At 40.2% G+C, this 21,660-nt stretch overlaps 1 protein-coding gene across 1 annotated transcript in view; it reads left to right on the forward strand.

The window, feature by feature from the left end:
* The window catches only part of cadps2 (Ca++-dependent secretion activator 2), a 342,906-nt gene that overhangs the window by 242,767 nt on the left and 78,479 nt on the right, over window positions 1-21,660 (forward strand). The window contains 5 exon segments of the mRNA XM_080438413.1: window positions 4,918-5,105; window positions 14,608-14,709; window positions 19,244-19,307; window positions 19,923-20,046; window positions 21,183-21,283. Coding sequence (XP_080294539.1) covers window positions 4,918-5,105; window positions 14,608-14,709; window positions 19,244-19,307; window positions 19,923-20,046; window positions 21,183-21,283 — 579 coding nt within the window.

A 21,660-nucleotide genomic window follows, 5' to 3' on the forward strand; every position in this document is an offset into this window, starting at 1 on the left:
TACGAGCTCGTAGCGCAGCGCAGAGTGCCGCGCTCTATCTCCTATTTTTCTACCGCTCAATGAGCATGTAGATCTGCTATTTTTGAATAGCCTAAAGTATAAAATAATGGTTATAACAACAAAAAATATGCATTCCCGGTCTTAATGGGTTAATAGCTCTGACACAAAGCAGAGACAAAGGATGAGAGAGAGGGAGAGAGAGAGAGAGAGAGAGAGAGAGGGAAGAGTGAAAGTAAAAACCTTCCCAAGCCAAAGACAGCTCAGAGCAGACAGTGTGGATCTCAAACGTTTTCATGTCAAGGATCCACAGATTTGTTGTAAGTATTATTGGCTGCAAACAGCCATCTGAACAGACTTAGTCTCAGGGACCCCCCACAAGAGAAGATTTGTTTTACAATATTTTAGATTTTTAAGGTGATCAATTGAGCTGAATCAAAAGGAACCATTATTAAAGGGATAGTTCACCCCCAAAATGACATTTCTTTCCTATCGATTAGTCACCCCATGGAGACTTGAATTCATGGATAGTGTTTTGTTTTTGTCGCATTCCTAAGCCAATAATTTGATGACCAGCAGTCATTCTGGTAGGAGACTGAAAGGAGACGTCTCCAACCAGAACCACTGCTGGTGGTCAAATTATTGGCTTAGCAATTTGACAAAAACATATCCATGCATTCAAGTCTCTAGGGGGTGACTAATTGATAGAAAATAAGTTATTTTGGGGGTGAACTATCCCTTTAACCATTATTGCTATAAAACGTATCTCCCCCACTCCTCAGGCTCATTCTTTGTTAGGGTTTTTCATTATTACATTTACTGACTTATTTTAATGCTTGTGTTTTTTTTCCAAGCAAGCCAATAATAAGACATTAAAAGCAAATGGTTGGGTGTTGGCTGTGTGTCTGGCACTGGGCTGATCAACACGCCAGCCTTGGGAAACAGCTAAGTGATCATGTGCCTTTGAAAAGGTCTCCCAACCCCTGGCTTAAATAATGTTTTATACAATTCTGTCAGCAATTACCCATAATAAACCATTAAAACCGGGAAAGCCATCTGTGGTCATTTTAGATTTTAGCGTTGGCTATTCAAAAATAGCAGATATACAAGCTCACAGCGCGTCAGCTTGTACATCTGCTAATTTGATATATATATTTTTTTAAATCTCTAAAATGTTTGGAAAATGTTGAATAATTTTTAGTTTTTTGACATAAATCTTGTCTTCTGGGGGAGGGGGGATTTCTTTGGCTATTCAAAAATAGCAGATATACAAGTACATCATTTTAAGGGAGCATTTGTAACTCAAATCTTTGCTTCTGGAGGTCCCTGGGGGGAAAAAAACCAATGGGGGGGTCCGCGGCCAAATACATATCATTTTGGGGGTCCTTGAGAACTACTGATTTAGGAGGCGGCCTCTTGGGTCTTAATGGGTTAAAGCAACTCTCTTATGAAGCACACAGGGCTTCCATGTCAAAATTAAGACGTCCTCAGTATTCAATATGAATTGAAAGTCCAATCAGTGGTGTAAAGTAACTAAGTACATTTACTCAAGTATTGTACTTAAGTACAATTTTGAGGTATTTTTTTTTATTTACTGGAGTATTTACAATTTGCAGTACTTATACTTCTATCTCAGAGGCAAATATTGTACTTTCACTTCACTACAATTATCTGAAAACTTTACTAGTTACTTTGTAGATTTTGATTATTATTCCAAAAAATACGTAACCACTTCAGCCCTATATACATTATGGCCATTTGAAAATAGATGATCTACAAGCTCACAATGCGTCGCGATTGTGAGCAATTGTAGATCTGCTATTTTCAAAATATTTTTTATACATTTGAAAACTTGCGAAATGGGACATTCTGCATAATGAGTACTTTCTACTTTTGGTACTTTTAAGTACATCTTGATAACAATACTTTTTTACTTTTAAGTAAGTTTTAAGTAAATTCAGAATTTCTGACTTTTACCTGTATTTCTACATTGTAGTATTGATACTTTTACTTAAGTAAAAACAATTAGAGTACTTTTTTTCCCACCACTGAGTCCAATATCCTCCTACCTCTCTCTGTGAGATGCATCATCTGGGATGACTAAAGAGGTAAAGAACACATTTGGAGCGTGTTCTGCTCGTCGGTCATGAACTCTCCTGGGTCGGCCGTCATCACCCGGAGAGACCCGGCTGTCACGCCAAGAGGGTGGGCGGCGGCTCCGCCGAGGTGCTAATTTGTTAATTATTTCTTCCGAGACGATTCTTAACCCATTAAGACACGGGGAAAGAATCTGTGTATTTGTTTTAGTTTTCTTTGGCTATTTTTGCCCTATTTTTGCACAGAGTGCCGCGCTACGAACTTGTAGATCTGCTATTTTTTGGAGAGAAAAACACATTTGTGAAAATGTGTGCAAATCTTTGAATATGTATATATATGTTTTAAAGCCAACATTAATAACTCCGATCTGTGGTTCTGGGGGGGGTCCCTGGAACAACATATTTTGAGATGGGGGTCCGCGGGCCAAATACATGTCATTTTGGGTGGTCCTTGACATGGAAAAGTTTGGAGCACCACTGATATATTGCAACATAAGACTGTTAGAGATTTAGAAGACATTTGTAGAATCCCCCAGAAGCAAAGATTTGAGTTACAAATGTTTGCTTTAAAATATATATATAATCAAAAATTTGCACCAAATTCTCAAGATTAAGAATTAAAAAAATTGTAGATCTACAAGCTCACAGCGCGGCACTCGGTGCCGCGCTGTGAGCTTGTATATCTGCTATTTTTGAATAGCCAAAGTGTAAAATAAGGCCTTTTTAGCGCAAATCTAAAAATGACACAGATGCGTTCCCGGTCTTAATGGGTTAATTAGCAATGTAAGTTTCATGCCTAATTTAGTGATTAAGCGAGGGATGAATGAACTGATGAACGCTCGTGGATTTTCAAATTGCCCCCCCCCCCCCCTCTTCCCCTGTTTACTAGTGTTAATTTTTCTTTTTTATTCGCCCGATGAATTAATTGTTAATTGTTTAACCTCAGATGTCTTTCGTTAAATCATTAGAAGAAGTGAAAGCTCTTTTAAGATTGTTTTTCTTTCTTTCTTTCTTTTAAAGAGATAGTTCACCCAAAAAAAATGGATTAGTCACCCCATGGAGACTTGAATTCATGGATATTTTTTTGTTTTTGTCGCATTTCTAAGACAATAATTTGATGACCAGCGGACCACTAGGCAGCGGTTCCGGTAGGAGACACAAAGGAGACTCTTTGTGTCTCCTACCGGAACCGCTGCCGGTCATCAAATTATTGGCTTAGCAATGTGACAAAAAAATATATATCCATGAATTCAAGTCTCCATGGGGTGACTAATCGATAGAAAACAAGTCATGTTGGGGGTGAACCATCCATTTGAGATTGTGTCACTTCCAATGTATCGTCAGTGACAATGTAACCGATTTATGAATTCCACTTTTACCCAGCTCAGGAACTCTTGTCAAAGAGTTTAAATATTGTTTTTATGTTGTAATATGTTTCAACATTTAGCAAGGCCTATGTTTACCGTCTCATATTTATACAATCCGGTCACGAACGTGACATCCGGATTAGGGGTGGGACCAGTGCCGCTTTAGACTCCACGGGGGCCCTAAGCACGATACGGGACACAAATGCATGTTTCCCCCATCGTGCGCGGTTCTGGGCGGATTGGGTTGGTTTTTTTCCCAGAAAAACTTTTTTTTTTTCCCAGAAAAACTTTTTTCCCATTTATTTTTTTGTTTTTGTTTTTTTTTGTTGGTAGGCGGGGCCCCACGCAAGGCGGGGCCCCACGCATCCTGCGTAGTGTGCGTGTAGGGAGAAGCGGCCCTGGGTGGGACGATATATCGATATCGCGATATATCGCGATACTTTCTCCCGCGATAACTAATCGATATACTGCCGAAAAATATCGATTTTTTTTTTTTTTTTTTTTTTTTTTTTTTAAGTTTGTGATACGTTGTTTTTCCTACTCTGTATTTGTGTAATGATGTTTGGTGCTATTTTATGTGTTTATGAATTGAATACAAGGACTATCGTGATATATCGTTGGTGAAATTTCATGCAATATATCGTGATATCGCGATATATCGATATTTTCAGATATCGTGATATATCGTTGGTGAAATTTCTTGCAATATATATTGAATATCATGATATCGCAATATATCGAATATCGTCGAATATCGTGATATATATTGTTATCGTGGGCCTAATATCGTGATATATATCGTATCGTGAGGTACCCATATCGTCCCACCCCTAATCCGGATGTGATGTTACTTTATTGCGACAAATGTCACCAACAACATGACGTCCAGATTTGATTGGCCAAGCTTTGCGTGTAGATGTGAAGGAGGCCGCATAGCGGCCAGACAATCTAATGCTGGGGATCCTTGGAATGAAACAGGTTGAGAATTACAGCCTTACATTTACCATGAGAGCATGGTTGGGCCCTGATGGTATCAAATACCCAAACATTGACTGAGGTACCACCATGCTCTCCCCACTGAGGCCCCTTTAGAACTGGTTCCGTTCTACATTCTTGTAACCTTGGTGCTTTCACGGAACCGGCTGCACGAACCGACTTGAGTTTCCACCAGTTTTAAGCAGAATCATTGTAATAGCTGAACGGGCCGGCTGGGGAGTAGGAGCTCCCCCGGTTGCCCCAGGTTCAATTCCCAAGCCTGGCCAGCAATGTGTTGAATATGACCGGTGGAAGTGTCCATTTATAGCCAAAGTATAGAATTATTGTGAAGCTATATTAACAATTTTTGCTGGGGACCCCCTGGTATCCCCCCTAAGGACCCCTGGGAACCATTCCTGTAGCATGTCAAAGTATAGAAAGATAATTCTATAATGAACGTGTATTGATTGTGTCCACATCAGGGCTGGTTCAGTCCGGGGCAGGTGTTTGTGCTAGACGAGTACTGTGCCCGCTACGGGGTGAGGGGCTGCCATCGCCATCTGAGCTACCTGAGGGACCTGATGGAGTACTCTGAGAACAGCGCCCTGGTGGACCCCACGCTCCTGCACTACAGCTACGCCTTCTGTGCCTCCCACGTGCACGGCAACAGGTACGTCCGTTCTTCTGTGCCTCCCACGTGCACGGGAACAGGTTTTTTTTTTTTGGTAAAGATATTTATGACGCATTGTAAGCTTGTAGATCTGTTATTTTCCAAAAGATTTGTATACGTTTGAAAACTTGAAATGGGACATTCTGCGTAATAGTCCTTTTACTTTTGGTACTATAATTACATTTTGATGCCAATACTTTTGTACTTTTACTCAAGTACATTTTGAATTCTGGACTTTTACTTCTATTTATATATGTATATACTTAAGGAAAACATTTGAGTTATTTTTCCACCACTGCTACAAAGTACATCCATCCATTTTTGTATTTTACACACCAAAACAAGAAAAAGCCCCCCAAAAAAATAGTAAAGCAAAAGACAATAGAAAAACATAAACAAAAAGACAAACAAAATAATAGTAATCCCCCCAAGCCCCTCCCCCCACCCCAGAATGGCACAATATTCAACATTGCGGCTTCAACAACCTTCGCAGTATAATGGAAAATTAAGCAACTCACTGTAACATCAACTAAGAGGAGTTACTGAAGGGAGAGTATGGAGAAAAGATTTTGTTAAATATTTAGCGTTTTCTTCTGCCAGTCTACATCCTTCAAGAGTGCATGTCAGTTCCACCTGAATATTGGCTGTCTCTCATAGGAGGAATTTGAATTAAGTTTGTCTTTCCAACAATTAACTTGAATGTAAAGCACTTTGAACTGCATTTATGTCTGAAAGGTGCTTTATAAATAAAGATTATTATTATTATTATTAGTATAACGTTATTAATTTCATTTTGAAGCCTGCTTTGACATCATTCTATTAACCTCTAACTTGAGCGAAATGTAACATGTTGTTGCATCAATCTGAATGTATGTCAGTTCCAGAAAAATATTACCTATATTAGAATTCTCATCCTTAATAAGTAACCTATTCATTACAATTAAAGCATACCAACGTGGGTGGACTTGCACTAAACAATGTCACCCACTCGTTTACACCTGTGAAATGTGACAATTTAAAGTTACGTTGAGTTGAGTATTTCACAAAGTTCACATTTAGTTTGACTCGGTTCCACAGATAAATATTGTGAAACTAGACAAATTAAAAGATTGGCCATTTTCACTATGTTTTCCTCTTTCTTATGTAATATTTGACAGTTTGTATTATAGTCATTAAATTGTAACTTTATAAATGTGCAGATACCCTGTATACACTTATACTGTGTGCTGGTTTGTTGACTGTTGAGTGAGAAAACAATGTTGCACATTAAACTAATCAAGCCTACCCCCCTCCAAAATATTCTGGGGACCCCCCAAATCCTCTGGGGGCCCCCAGTTTGGGAACCACTGCCTTGAGAAATGGAACTGAGACAGTATTACAGTACATGACTTTCAACATGGCGTCCATATTTTGGATATGTCATTGCCGGCAAAAAAATCCACAATTATCAACAAGTTGCTGAGATTATTATTAGTATTAGTATTAGTATCATTATCAATATTTTTGTTTTTATTTATGTTTTTAACACATTGGGTGCCAGAGGTTTATTAAAATATTATACGTTCAGTGCCTGCTATTCTTCCATCCACTTACGTTGATACGTTTCGTGCTGTAGAAGCCCCGACGCGGAAGTGCATGTAAACAAAGCGTGCGTGCGAGACGGCGGAGGGTCCCGACTAACGCCTGGAACAATAATATTTCTAACGCGATCCTCCATTGCAAAGTGATCGCCGATCGAAAACGGCTCGCTTCCACCACGTTAAAAAGAAATGGAGATATTTAAGCTTTTAGTCAAGGAGATAACATTGGAAAGGCCGACCGGAAGGATTTTTGACATGGATCCACATCCGGCCTCTCCCTCTCAGAGACTCCTTGGATGATCCCAAAGTTTCGTTAGAGCGCCCCCACGTGGGCCCCACGTATAAAAATAAAATTGGGTCAAAAACGGTCCGGACCGTTTTCGGCACTTCTCGTTTGGATTCTCAAAAACGGTCCGGACCGTTTTTGGCACACAATGTGTTAAGAGCAAACATACCATATCTACAAGCTTTTCAATGCAGCGCAATGCGTTGTGAGCTTGTAGATCGGCTATTTTCAGACAGACAGAGACAGACAGACGTATACATACAGTACAAAGATTGTGCTATAAGGGGAACTTTTTTTTTATCAATGAACAACACGTGAAATACGTTTTGTGTATTACTATGAGTTGAAGCTATCGTATAAAATACCCACATGGCCAACACGCACGTTTTGTACACGGTGTACTTACATGAATGTTGAATACGTTTTTCGTCTCTGTTGGGTGCAATGTCCAAAACTGACGGATCCATTTGGTTTCATCTTCTCTCAAGAGTTACATTACTGTTAAACAGCTGCATTACTCAATTTACAAGAACACAATTAGTGAACGTTGAAGAATTGTTATGTTGATCAACGTTTGCCTGTTGTCTCTCCTATTGGTACCGACATCAATGCAGCATGGATGGAATTGTGGACAAAATCTTATCCGACGATAACAAAATATTGGGGTCTTGGGTCTGAGAGTCTAAATCTCATCAAACGGTGGGTCTGTGGCTCAAATGCTGAATAAATGAATGGACCTTGATATGGAAAGGGTTGAAAACCAGTGAAGTAGGGCGATGATTTACAACAAAAAAACACCAAAAGTTAAAATATGGAGATAAGAGGTTTCTGCCCCGACAACGGCGACGGTATTCTGAGATATGAGCAGTACATCCTTTAGCCACTTGTGGGCTTGGCTGTAAATAACCCAGTAAGACCTGATGACTACCCCCATTCTACAAATGTCTTCTAAACAGTTTTCTTAACTCATTCAGTGCCACTGGACGTCTAAGACGAAATTTTGGCTCTGGCACTCAGAGCCAAACTGCCAGAAATAAGTCAGGCACTGAATGAGTTAAAAACTATATATTGCTTTATGAGTGGTGCTCAAACTTTTTCCTGTCAAGGACCCCCAAATGTATATGTATTTGGGCCACGGACCCCCCATATCAAAATATTTTGTGCCAGGGACCCCCCCAGATGTAAAGATTTGAGTAAAAAAAAAATGCTTTAAAAAATATATATATATTCAAAGATTTTGCACACATTTTCAAGATTTTTCAAAAAAATAGCAGATCTACAAGCTGCACTCGGTGCCATGCTATGAGAGATCTAAAAATGACACGGATGCGTTCCCGGTCTTATTGGATTAATAGCTCTGACACAAGCAGAGACAGAGGTATGCTACTGTATGAGCTTGTAGATCTGCTATTTTTTGAATAGCCCAAAAGTATAAAATAATGCTTTTTTTTTTAGCTAAAAATCTAAAAAATGACACCGATGTGTTCGCGGTCTTAAAGGGATAATGCACTGTGATCTCCTCAGGGCAGTCATAGTTTTCTTGCACTTTTTTTCCATCAGGCCAAGCGCCTCTTGACTTCCCTGCTGGTAAAATACTAATATCTGTGCTTTCTCTCTTTGTCCAGTCATTTAGTCAATTAGAGACATAATGATTAGCTTCTCCTGGTAATCACTGTATTATAAATGGACGGGGTGGGTGTGGGTGGGTGTTGCCGGCCCGTTGTGTGTGTGTGTGTGAGGGGGGGGGGGGTCTTGTGTGGAATTGGCTTTTTGTCAGTTGGAGCTGTAATTTGAATAATTGATGCCCATTCAGTTGCCCCCCGTGCTTTCTGAGTGGGTGTGTGGATGGAACGCTATGGGGCTTTGGATGGACGCTAAAGGAGAAACCAGTCTGCACACAGAGGGAGACCAGAAACATGTTCAAGAAAGTGGAGAAAACAACAACACGGTTTTCCAAATGGAACCGTATTAAGGGTCCATTTGGTTTGCATTTGCTAACTTGTTACAATTCAGGCATTTTAGCAGACGCTCTTAATCCAGAGCGTTTTACAGTAAGCAAGGTAAACACGAGGTACTGTAATTACATCAAATGCATAGAAATGGTCATCTACTGTAGGATCATTATGTAAAAGAACCTATCATCAGTCTAAACGGTATAATGTCAAAAGAATAAATAATCTGCACAATGAAACTATACACTGTAGGATGCCAGGTCATCAAATGAACATGGCATATGTCTACATAACATGCTATCTATATTACATTTTAACCTTTGCATAAGCGTGCAAGAGTCGTCAAGGCTAGGGCTAATGTGCTACGGCAAGTTCTACAGGCTATAGGTGGAGTCTATTTAACACTTATTTTAACCAAAACAAAATGAGAGAGACTCTTTGTTACTTGTTGTTCAAACCCACAATGTTTTGACCAGTTGGGTTTGATGGTTGAACCGGAGGACAACAGTGTTTAAGGAATTTAAGGATCTGTGAGAAGAATCCAACTCTTTAACACAGACACAGGTGCAAAATGTTAAGTTAAGCATCAAGAAACTAAGGTTAATGGAGCATTAATACAGCCAGGGGGCAGCACCATGCTCTCGTCAGGGAGGATCAACAACACATGTGGATGAGGTTTATACCGTCCCTGTCATCATGGTTATACTTACCACCCTCTCTCTCTCTCTCTCCCCTCCTGTCTGTCATCTCATATCCTTCCACTTGCCAACACGGTCCAGATAGCTGGGCTTTACAGAAAGTGACAAGAGGTCTTTAGCCGCTGCATGCCGTCCTTCGCGCCGTGAGACGGGGGGGGGGGGGGGGGGATCAAACCAAACCTCTCGTGTCACCTGCCACTCAGTCAGGGGTCTTTTGTCCTCCACACCTCTTGAGGAGATGACGGCGGGTACTGATGCCCCTGACTGACTGACTGACTGACTGACTGACTGACTGACTGACTGACTGACTGACTGACTGACTGACTGACTGACTGACGGACGCACAAGGTCTCTGCCAGCTCACCTTGAGACGGCGGAGGAGGCTTCGCCGCCGGCCCCCTTGTCGCATGTGATTAAGGGAAACAGCCAGAGGGTTTGTTGTTGTTGTTGCTGTTGTTGTTGTTGTTGGCGAAGCCACTGGCTACAGATACACGCTAGTTTATCGTTTAGTACTTAACGCTAAGATGAGTCACATCTAGCGTCAACACTCTGAACACTAACTCAAGCCTACAGACGCGTCCCTTCACCATAGACGCGCACGCACGCATGCACAGACGCACGGACGCACACACATACACACAAAGGTTGGTTTTACTATAATTGTGAGGACAACATTTTCGGACTGCATTGAAAATATCTGGAAAATTGCCCATCTACAAGCTTGTACACAGAGAAATATAAGGTGCCAATGGGAACCAAAACTGGTTCTTCACAGTGATGCCATAGAAGAACCATTATTGGTTCCAGATGTGTTTTTCGAAAATAGCAGATCTACAAGCTCACAACACGTTGCACCGTGACACGTTGTGAGCTTGTAGATCTGCTATTTTCAAGGAATGTCTTAAGAGTTCAATGTTTCCTCAAAGAACTTTAACAAAAAAAGGTTCTCTAGAACTAGATGAGGAACATGAAGAACCATTCACTAGATCAAATGGTTCTTTAGTAGTTGATGGTTCTTTGTGGAACCATATAGCCTTTTAAAGAACCATTTAGAACCATTATTTTTCTGTGTGTAGATGGGCTATTTTTCGGTATTTGATATCGCCTGTACAACTATTAAAATAGGGAAACCTCTGACCCTAACACCTCTAAATGCCTAATCCTATAATAAACCCTATAACAACAACCTGAATCTTTTTACAGTATAATCGTAAACTTATATCTCTGCAAATCTTTTAAAATATTAAAACAAATGTTGTTCTATGCGAGGACCAGGAAAATGATTCTCATAATGTCTTCTTTCCAGTGGTGGAAAAAGTACTCACATTTCTTACTTAAGTAAAAGTATCAGTACTGCAATGTAGAAATTTACTTAAGTAAAAGTACAAAAGTATTGGTATCAAAATATACTTAAAGTACAAAAGTAAAATGACTCATTATGCAGAATGTCCCATTTCACAAGTTTTCAATTGTATAAAATGTGTAAAAAAATCTTTTGAAAACAGCAGATCTACAAGCTCACAATGTGTCGCATTGCGACGCATTGTGAGCTTGTAGATCAGCTATTTTCAAATGGCCGAAATATATGTAGGGCTGAAGTGGTTAATGTATGTTTTGTAATAATAATCATAATCTACAAAGTAACTAGTAGCTAAAGTTTTCAAATAAATGTAGTGGAGTAAAAGTACAATATTTGCCTCTGAGATGTAAGTGGAGTTGAAGTAAAAGAAATACATTGGAAATACTAAGTAATGTAAAAAATGCCTCAAAATTGTACTTAAGTACAGTACTTAAATGTACTTAGTTACTTTACACCACTTTCTATTTCTCACAAGCATAGTAATATAACACACACACACACACACACACACACACACACACACACACTAAGAGTATAGAAGCACCCTGCAGACAGTCTCAGAGCCTGTTAACCCCTACCAGACCCATTGTGCAACGGGGGTTCGAGTGCCGGGCCACGGCTCGCATGCGCTACGCTTCATTTAGCACCGACAATGCAGTCTGCACCCCGACAAGCTGTCGCATTGCACCCAGTACCCAGCGTGTGTGTGTGTGTGTGTGTGTGTGTGTGTGTGTGTGTGTGTGTGTGTGTGTGTGTGTGTGTGTGTGTGTGTGTGTGTGTGTGTGTGTGTGTGTGTGTGTGTGTGTGTGTGTGTGTGTGTGTGTGTGTGTGTGCGCGCGCCCATGCGTGAACAACACACATCTGATTGGATTCGAAACGGCGAAGAGGGAGGGACAAGGACGACTGAAATCAAAGCCACTTCTTTGATTTCAAAAATATTCCAAAAATATTGTATCTAATATTTCACCTCCCCAGTGTGTGTCGCTGCTGTTCGTTGTGACGCATGCAGGCTTCAAATGCAATTTGATTCAGATATCATACCCAAAAATGTACTTTACGTTTAAAAATACTAAACTTGTCTGACTCGTGTTCATTTGAGAAAACGATTCAAGTATAGAATTCTATTTCTGCCACGGTAATCTTTTTTTTTTTCCTCCCCACCCTTCTAAGGATTAATAACTTGATTTGTGTGAGGAAATGATGATGAACAGACCAGCTCTCACGAGGGGCTGTCAGTCAGTTTTGATGAAGTTCTGCATACAGAACGGGGAGGAAGAACCAGCTTCTGTCACCGTGATCCTCAAACATCTTCATCTGGGTGTTTAAGGGACAAGAAGAGGACAGACACGGGGGGGGGGGGAGATGGAGGGTCCCCAGAACATGACATTCTCTAGCCCGTACCCCCCTTTTAGCCTCACATGAAAGACCCAAGCTATTCTTGCCTATTACATGAGTGAGCACGCGCAACCCCCCACCCCCCCCTCCCCAGCGCTATCCCCCCTTTTATGTTCCTTTGGGATTAGCTGGTGCTTGTTAAATGGGGGGTTTGGAGGAGGAGGGAGGGTTTGGGGGGCTTGCGGGGCGGGGGGGGGGGGGGATAATGAATTGACAGATTTGTAGGAACAACGAGGTTTATAAGTTGTGCTAACAAGTGGCGCTGCCTGTGTGTGTGTGTGTGTGTGTGTGTGGGGGGGAAAGACGCTTCACGTTGCTAAACAGGGAACGTTTTGGGGGGCCATTGAGTTTGGAGTGGGGCTCAGGAGAGGCCCCGGTGTTCGGCGCACAATGCGTTACAAGTTGTCCCCCGTTGTCCCCCTCGGCCTCTTTCGCGGTGCACTTAAAACAACGTCCTTGTTCTCCCGTAAATATTATCCTAACATTTTTTTTGTGATAACAGAATTACTGTAGGCACGTTGTTGTTTTTTTAAGTGTGAAGAATGTTTGTTTTAGATGCTTATACGGTATGTGTAATACATAATAGGCAGCTAAAACAAACGTACCGTTCAAGTATGTTTGTTGGACGAAATCAAGTAATGAATCCATGGAAGGGTGGAGAGAAAAAAAAGAAAAGTATTACCTTTGCAGAAATATAATTCTGCTTGAATTATGTATTTTGGTAATGCGTCCAAAAAAAGCAAAATATTTCCCTATTGATCTACTTAACCCATTGAGACCGGGAACGCATCTGTGTAATTTTTTTATTTATTTGGCTATTCAAAAATAGCAGATCTACAAGCTCATAGCTCCCCCCCCCCCTCATAGCTACTGTAGGAGCTTGTAGATCTGCTATTTTTTTTTTATCATGAAAATGTGTGCAAATCTTTGAATATATATATATATACTTTTAAAGCGAAGTAGCAAATTATGTTGCTATCAGTGGTTCTCAAACTTTTTCATGTCAAGGACCCCCAAAATGATATGCATTTGGGCCGTGGACCCCCATCTGAAAATATTTTGTTCCAGGGAACCCCACAGAAGCAAAGATTTGAGTTAATCACGTATATATATATATATTCAAAGATTTGCACACATTTTCACGATTAAAAAATAAATAAATAGCCAAATAAATCTTAATAAACATTCTTTGTGTTTCTTCTTGCCTTTTTATTTTATTTGGTATTTTTGAACGTGGTACTGCCACACACACACACAGAGCTGGTTTGTTGCAGAGGCTGATTCTGGCTGATGTAGGGGCTTTTATAAGAACAACCGCCTCGCTTTTCTTCAGTTTTTTTTTTTTACCTCCAGGCGAGCGCCGTGCGAGTGTCGTTTTGAGAGGGCTGCTTTTCTCTTTCAGCTGCAAAAACACACCCAGAAAAGTCAAGGCTAGTCATCCTGGGTAGTGATTGCATTCTTTTTTTTCTCTTTTTTTCTTTCCCCGTTTCCCTGAGTGTCCATTCAGAAGAAGGTATAAGGGAAGGGGAATTGAAGGCTTTGCAAACATTAACCCATTAAGACCTGAAGCCGGTTCTTAAGGTCCTTACACACCGGGGCGATTTTTTTCATGCGAATAATACGTTTTTTTTTAAAACCTTATAAAGTCAATGCAAGCTTCCACACCAGTTTCGCGGAGCGAAAAAAGCGTCTTTTAATTATTTGGAACGAGTCCGAATTTTGCGTATATTCGCCGGTGTGTAACCGCCTTTACAAATGCCCTCTAAATCCCAAGAGTATTCTGAAAAAACGTATGTTTCTATATCAGTGGTGCTCAAACTTTTGCATGTCAAGGACCCCCAGAATTATGTGTATTTGGCCGCCGACGCCCATCTCAAAATATTTTGTTCCAGGGACCCCCAGAAGCAAACATTTGAGTAAAAGAATGTTCACTTTAAAAGAATATATATATTCAAAGATGTGCGCACATTTTCACGATTTTCCAAAAAATAGCAGATCTACAAGCTCGTAGCGCGGCACTCGGTGCCGCACTATGAGCTTGTATATCTGCTATTTTTGAATAGCCAAAGTGTAAACTAATGATTTTTTTTGCTCAAATCAAAAAATGACACAGATGCGTTCCCGGTCTTAATGGGTTAAATGAAACGTGCAGCTAACAGGTTTTTCTTTGTCACTTTTTTTTCTCTCCTTCTCTTTTCCCTCTCCTCTCCCCCGTGTTGATCGTGCTGCAGGCCGGATGGAATGGGCACCGTTACCGTGGAGGAGAAGGAACACTTTGACCAGATAAGGAGTCGACTCATGGCTCTGCTGGAGAACCAGATCACACATTTTAGGTACAAAAAAAAAACACACAGGATTCCTTTATTTCAATTTCTTTTGGCTGTAAAACCTTCACTATTATGTTAACCCATTAAATACCTGAGGCCGATTCTACAAAATGCCTTCTATATCAGTGGTTCTCAAACTTTTTTGTGTCAAGGACCCCCCAAAATGATATGTATTTGCCCGCGGACCCCCCCCCCCCCCTAAATAATTAGAAAAACATTGAGATTTCTTCTTTTTTAACTGGGGGTCCCTGGCACAAAACCTCCTCAGACCGGGGTCCACGCCCCCAAATAAATATCAATTTGGGGGTCCTTGGCACAAAAAAAGTAGAGATCTATCAATTTTAAACTGATAAATCCGTCTTTCTAATGTTATCAAAAACTTGACACTGCCATTGCCAGTCAGCGCCATCATACCAGAATCAGAATCAGCTTTATTGTCACATGAGAGGTTTTACAGGACATAGTTCCCATCGTAACGTTATTTCCATCGAGAAAAAGAAAGGGAAGAAGAAGAAGAGGGGGGGGGGTGGGAAAGGAGATAAAAAATAAATTTAAAAAAAACTACATATTTACACATGGTACCTGAGATAAGATATAAGGTGCGTGAGCATAACGGCAGACGTATAGAGCGTCGCAGTTCCCGCCCACTTCCTGTTTTTTTTTGGTGCCGGAAGAAAAAACTCAATGCATTTTTCCATTGACATTTCCAAAAATATTTATATCTATTAATTTAAGCCTCGAATCAAGCCATCACGAGATGACATGAATCATGACCATAAAACGTTTTTTTCTGTGATTTTTTTTTATTTTATATTTAATTATATGATATACTATATTTAATAAATACCCTTTGTTTTGCCGTTTTCAACAAAAAAAGAATCACAGAATCAAACGTTTATGGTCATGATTCATGTCATGTCATGATGGCTTGATTCGAGGCTTAAATTAATAGATATAAATATTTTTGGAAATGTCAATGGAAAAATGCATTGAGTTTTTTCTTCCGGCACCAAAAAAAACAGGAAGTGGGCGGGAACTGCGACGCTCTATACTGTGCATGATATACTTATGGACGTTAAAGGGATATTTCACTTTCAAAAAACTTTGGGTCATGTTATTGTCTACTCAGGCTTTTGAGAGCCCCCCAGACCGTTTTTAAGTTGCTTTATTCAGTATTTAGATATTTTATATATTTTTTTATCAGACACGCCCCCTTCCTATACAAACCCATTATAACTTCAAACTCCATTTTTAACATGTTAAATTAATCAAAAACACCCGTCCTTGGTTCTGGTGACTCACCCTGCCCTCCTAATACGCGAGGGGGCCGTGTTTTTTCAATTACTTTTTTCATTTATTTAAAAAAAAAAAATTGGAAAATGAAAAAACTTCAATACAATAAAAAAAATTAAATAAAATAAATGAAAACAGTTATCGAAAAAACACCTTTAAGGTGTGAGAAAAAACAATAAAAAAGTCAGTGCGTGTCGACAGCATAATACACATAAGGTAGACTGACACTGGTGTAACCCGCAAGTAGGTCCACGAGGAAGAGCAAAAGAAACCACAGGTGCTGCAAAACAACATGGACGCACTCATGCTTCATGAGACCTTTACCCACATCTGCGCCGTGCGCCCGCTATTCACCGGGCCCGGTCCGTCGCCTCCATGTGTCGAACCTTTTGTCCACCGCGGTGTGAAAGTGGTTCAGGACAGAGACCTTGAGTGATGGTTTCGCTCAATGGAGCCCATGTGCCATTAACTGCCCTGAACGGCCACAGAGTCCTTAACCCTTTAAGACCGGGGGACGCATCTGTGTAACCACTTTATCCATATTTTATACTTTTGGCTATTAAAAAATAGCAGATCTACAAGCTCATAGCGCGGCACCGAGTGCCGCGCTATGAGCTTGTAGATCTGCTATTTTCTTTTAAATCGTGTTTTTTTTTTGCAAATCTTTGAATATATATCTATAAAGCAATTGTTTTTTACTCAAATCTTTGCTTCTGGGGGTCCCTGGATTTTTTTTTTTTTGAGATGGGGGTCCGCAGCCAAATACATATCGTTGTGGGGCTCCTTGACACTGACATTAATATTATAGCAACATAAGTGTTTCAGAAAACTGTTTTAAACTGATTTAGAAGACATTTGTAGAATCCCCAGAAGCAATAACATTTTAGCTAGAAATGCTCGCTTTAAATATATATATATTCAAAGATTTGCACAACATTTTTCACGATTTTTCAAAAATAGCAGATCTACAAGCTCATAGCGCGGCACTCGGTGCCGCGCTATGAGCTTGTATATCTGCTATTTTTGAATAGCCCAACGAAATCTAAAAATGACACACAGATGCGTTCTCAGGTCTTAAAGAGTTAAGAACCCCTTCATGGTGACTGTGAGGAGGCCCTTCTCCATCTGCTCCTCAGAAAGGAGAGTAGAGGAGCAGGCAAGGAATTAGGAGAAGGCTATCGGGTTGGGTTGGGGGGGGGGGATGCATCAGGAGGAGGCTTCTAGGGCACGACTACTGAATTTTAATAGTCGTCGACTACTAATATAACATAAAGTAGTCGACTAGTCAACTAGTTGTGGAGATGAATCATATGTTTCATCCAATAACAGTAGACATTTCTCATAAAAAAAAATGTCTCAGTAAAGCATTAAATAATGTAGACGGGACAAACCTGGTTGTATGTGCGGTGTGATTTAAGAAGTTTATGTCTGCTGTTTGAGCGCCCCACACTGAAGGCACAACATCATATCTTATGACAAATATGATTGTAAATATGATTGTTAAGAGAACAATTATTGTTTCAGAGCCCACAGCGTCATACAGCGTCTGCCCTGATTTATAAATAAAACAATAAAATGCCCTGAACGATGAAAATTATAATTCAAAGAGGTCCTCGACCAGTTGGACCACTGCCACAGTGTCGACTAGTGGTTATAATAGTCAATTAGTCGACTAGTTGGCGAAACCCCAGGAGCCCGGAGCAACCCACCTCAACAAGAGGCTATTGGTGGTCAACAATATGCAGGACAATGATGGGATTATGCTAATCCCCCCCCACCACCCCCCTCTCCAACACACACACCCAAAGGCAGGGTTTAAATAAACAAATAGATGTATTGATTTTAGATTCAAACAACATGATCAAGGCCCAGCACTGCTTGCTGAGCAGTCATTTGCTTCTATTTAAGGTTTTCAAAACCGTTTTGTTTTTATTTCCGATTACACTTAAAGGGCAAGACCACTTGGGTTGTGTAGTTACCTTGCCATGATGTAACTCCAAAGGAAGAAATCAAGCATAATTGCTCCATTGACTAGAAATTGATGATTTAAAATATGCTCCACATTGACTTTGTACAGTGAAACAGCAGTGATACAGCTCTCAAAGTCACTATGTTAGCACATAAACGAACGCAAACAAAGTTGATTCAGACAATAGATCATCACCAAACCCATGTTTTTTTTTAAATAAAAATGTCTGAATCAACTTTGTGTTAATTTATGTGCTAAAATAGTGACTTTGAGAGCTGTTTCACCGTACAATGTAAGCCAATGAGGAGTATATTTTGAATTCTCAATTTTTAGTCAATGGAGCAATTATGTTTGATTTGTTGTCCACCTTTAGAGTTACATCATGACAAGGTAACTACACAACCCAAACCTCTACCAAAGTGGACTTTCCCTTTAAAGACGGTGGTGACAATTACAATAAAGCATTTAGAAGACACTCTAATCCGGAGCAATTTAGGAGTGCGAAATCAAAGAAAACCGAGTATAAGCCTGAACCCTATTAGTTAACAAACAAACCGGGTAAATAGTCACAAACGTAGAGTGCAATGTTAGTGCCTCTAAGACACTAGCATACACAAACAGTGGTGGAATAGTACTCAAATGTTTTACTTCAAAATTATACTTAAGTACAGCACTTAAGTAATGTTACTTTCCACCACTGTACACAAGTTGGCCTGGGTGTCACAGTTGTTGGCCTAATAAGGACCAATTCATCTCATTAATTGGTTCAATAATTGCACCTTTTTCCAAATAGGTGGCCGACCTGGTCAACATACTGTACAACCATAAACACATTACATTACAGACGCTTTTATCCACGATAGTGATTGGCAACTCTTCCCTATTGTGTATTATTATGGCCATAATACCATACACAAGTACAAGTGGTTAATGAGAAGAAGCTGTTCACCTGTGTGTGTTAATATAATGGCTCAAAGTTTCTCCTCGATAAATGGCTGACCTACACGACACGCGTCTTTGTTTGTGAAGTAAAGTAGTTTACTTCTTAATTAGCAACGTGAAACCTTCGCTGAACCCGTTCCACCCTCGAATCAAACCATAACCATAGGTGAGAAAACATCCCCCCCAGTCAATATAATTAGATGAAAGAATACAGCCATCTGTTAACGGCATCAATGAAGGGAAGGTACAATGGCTTCCTCCTCTCTCCATTCTTCTGCCTTTTGACGGCGCTTGTCCTTGAGATTGTTGTAAATGTCTCATGCCAAAACCCCACAGATACTGCTTCCCGTTTGGACGACCAGATGGGGCCCTAAAAGCAACACTCTCCCTGCAAGAACGGGTACGGCATACATTTTAATACTGTTATTATATACAGTATACATATATATATATATATCATTGCTGCTTCGTGTGGAACCCTCCTTATGTCCAAAACTATTAACCATATAAAACCAAAAATAATGGTGTGTGTGTGTGTGTGTGTGTGTGTGTGTGTGTGTGTGTGTGTGTGTGTGTGTGTGTGTGTGTGTGTGTGTGTGTGTGTGTGTGTGTGTGTGTGTGTGTGTGTGTGTGTGTGTGTGTGTGTGTGTGTGTGTGTGTGTGTGTGTGTGCGCGCATGCGCGCGTATTCACATGCGTTGACTACAAATATTGTACGTTTTTACTCCACTACAATTATTTGAAAACTGTGGTTACTACGAGTTAATTTGCAAATTGAGATTATTGTTACAAAACATACAGCAACCGATTATAAGCCCTATTTTATACTTGATCTACAAGCTCACGACGCGATCGTGATACAAAGTTTTGGGAGGTTATAGATCTTCTATTTATTTATTTTTATTTAAAAATGGTAAGTACTTTCACTTTGGTACTTGTAACAGAGTAGTTTTATATTGCGGTATTTGTACTTCAACCACTAGTGACATTGCTGTGCCATATGGGCTCTTCCATAGGTTCTAATGAAGGACATCACCACTCCAGTCCCTGCAGAGGAGATGAAGACGCTGGTCCAGAGATGTCTGGAGCAGGCGGCCCGCACAAACTATGCCCAGCTGACCCATTACGCTCAGATTGTGGGTTTGTACAACACAAGTCTTTATTTATGGCACTATCAGCATTTTATTGCATGGGATGGTTGGTTTATAACCATTATAGCCGTATGTATTTTATAACGTTGTCATACTACGGTGTTGCAACAGCTTGTGGATCTGCTACTTTTAGGTGTTTTGGCCATTTTAAATGTTTTATAATGACATGTTTTATGATGCTGGGTTCAATGTAGTTAAAGGGAACTATGTCATGAATATACCTTAAGGCGATAGTTCACCCATAAAACTTTTTTTCTTTTCAAGATCTTTTTATTAGTTTTTAGTATAAGGCCCAGGGGCAAGCATACTGCACATACATTTTTTATATCGTATCACAGAGAGACAAACAAAATGTACATATACTACATTCCCCTATCCCACCCTCCCCCCACAAAATTACTTTTTTTCAATCACAAGGAGACTCTTTGTGTCTCCTACCGGAACCGCTGCCCGTCATCAAATTATTGGCTTAGGAATGCGACAAAAACAAAAAAATATCCATGAATTCAAGTCTCCATGGGGTGACTAATCCATTGGAAAAAAAGTCATTTTGGGGGTGATCTATCTCTTTAAGAGCTGTTGTGTGGAAAATAAGAACAAAGTCCCCCCTTCTGTGTTGCCTAGAACTGGAGAATTGATTGTTGCGACTATAATATAATATAAAGTTAAGACTTGTTAGAGCATTTGATCTCTATTATCTACAAGTACTATCTATGTCTTGTGAAATGTGACATAGAACCATTATGCCAGTATAAACTACTACAAGTCGCACTGTTTCAGCTGAAAGTGAGATTAACCATTCTAGTGAATGAGGCAGACTAGAGGGCGTGGCCAAAGAGTGAAAACTTGTGCAAATCTTTCAATATTTATATATATTTTTAAAGCGAACATTTGTAACTCAAATCTTTGCTTCTGGGGGTCCCTGGGACAAAATATTTGGAGATAAATAAATATCTAAAAGTGTTTTCTAAATCCTAACAGTATGTTGCTATATCGGTGGTGCAACTTTTCCAACTTTTTCATGTCAAGGACCCCCAAATTGATGTGCGATGTGTCCCCGGTCTTAATGGATGTAACGTTGGTATAATGTCTGGTACTGTGGTTTTTATTTTATGACGGTCACAGTTGATGAGCAGGCGCCCTCAGAGAAGAGGCTGGAGGACATGATGAGATTAGGAGAGCTCTGCATCGAGGTGCTGCAGCAGAACGATGAACACCACTCTGAGGTATGCTGCTCACAACTTCAATGATGGCAATGATGTGTCTTCCCTTAGATCAACTTGAACCTCGGCATGCCTGTTCTGGGGGGGGGGGGAGGAATTCATTCCCCCAAAAAACAGCAGATCTACAAGATCAAAACGGCGTGGCCTTCAGTGCATGTGGAAGTGCTTGATATCCAAAACATTCCGCTGCAAGAAAAACTAAAAACACGGCAGGCAGCACCCTAACAGTTACTAGAAGGTACAGTATCCTTCATATAACGCATTAAGACCCTGAGGCTGATTCTAATAATGTCTTCCAAATCAGTAGATATCCAAATTGATATATATTTGGCTGCGGACCCACCATCAGAAAATGTTTTGTGCCAGGGACCCCCAGAAGA

Source organism: Gymnoscopelus braueri, assembly GCF_963280865.1.
Source record: "Gymnoscopelus braueri genome assembly, chromosome: 9".
NCBI lineage: Eukaryota > Metazoa > Chordata > Actinopteri > Myctophiformes > Myctophidae > Gymnoscopelus > Gymnoscopelus braueri.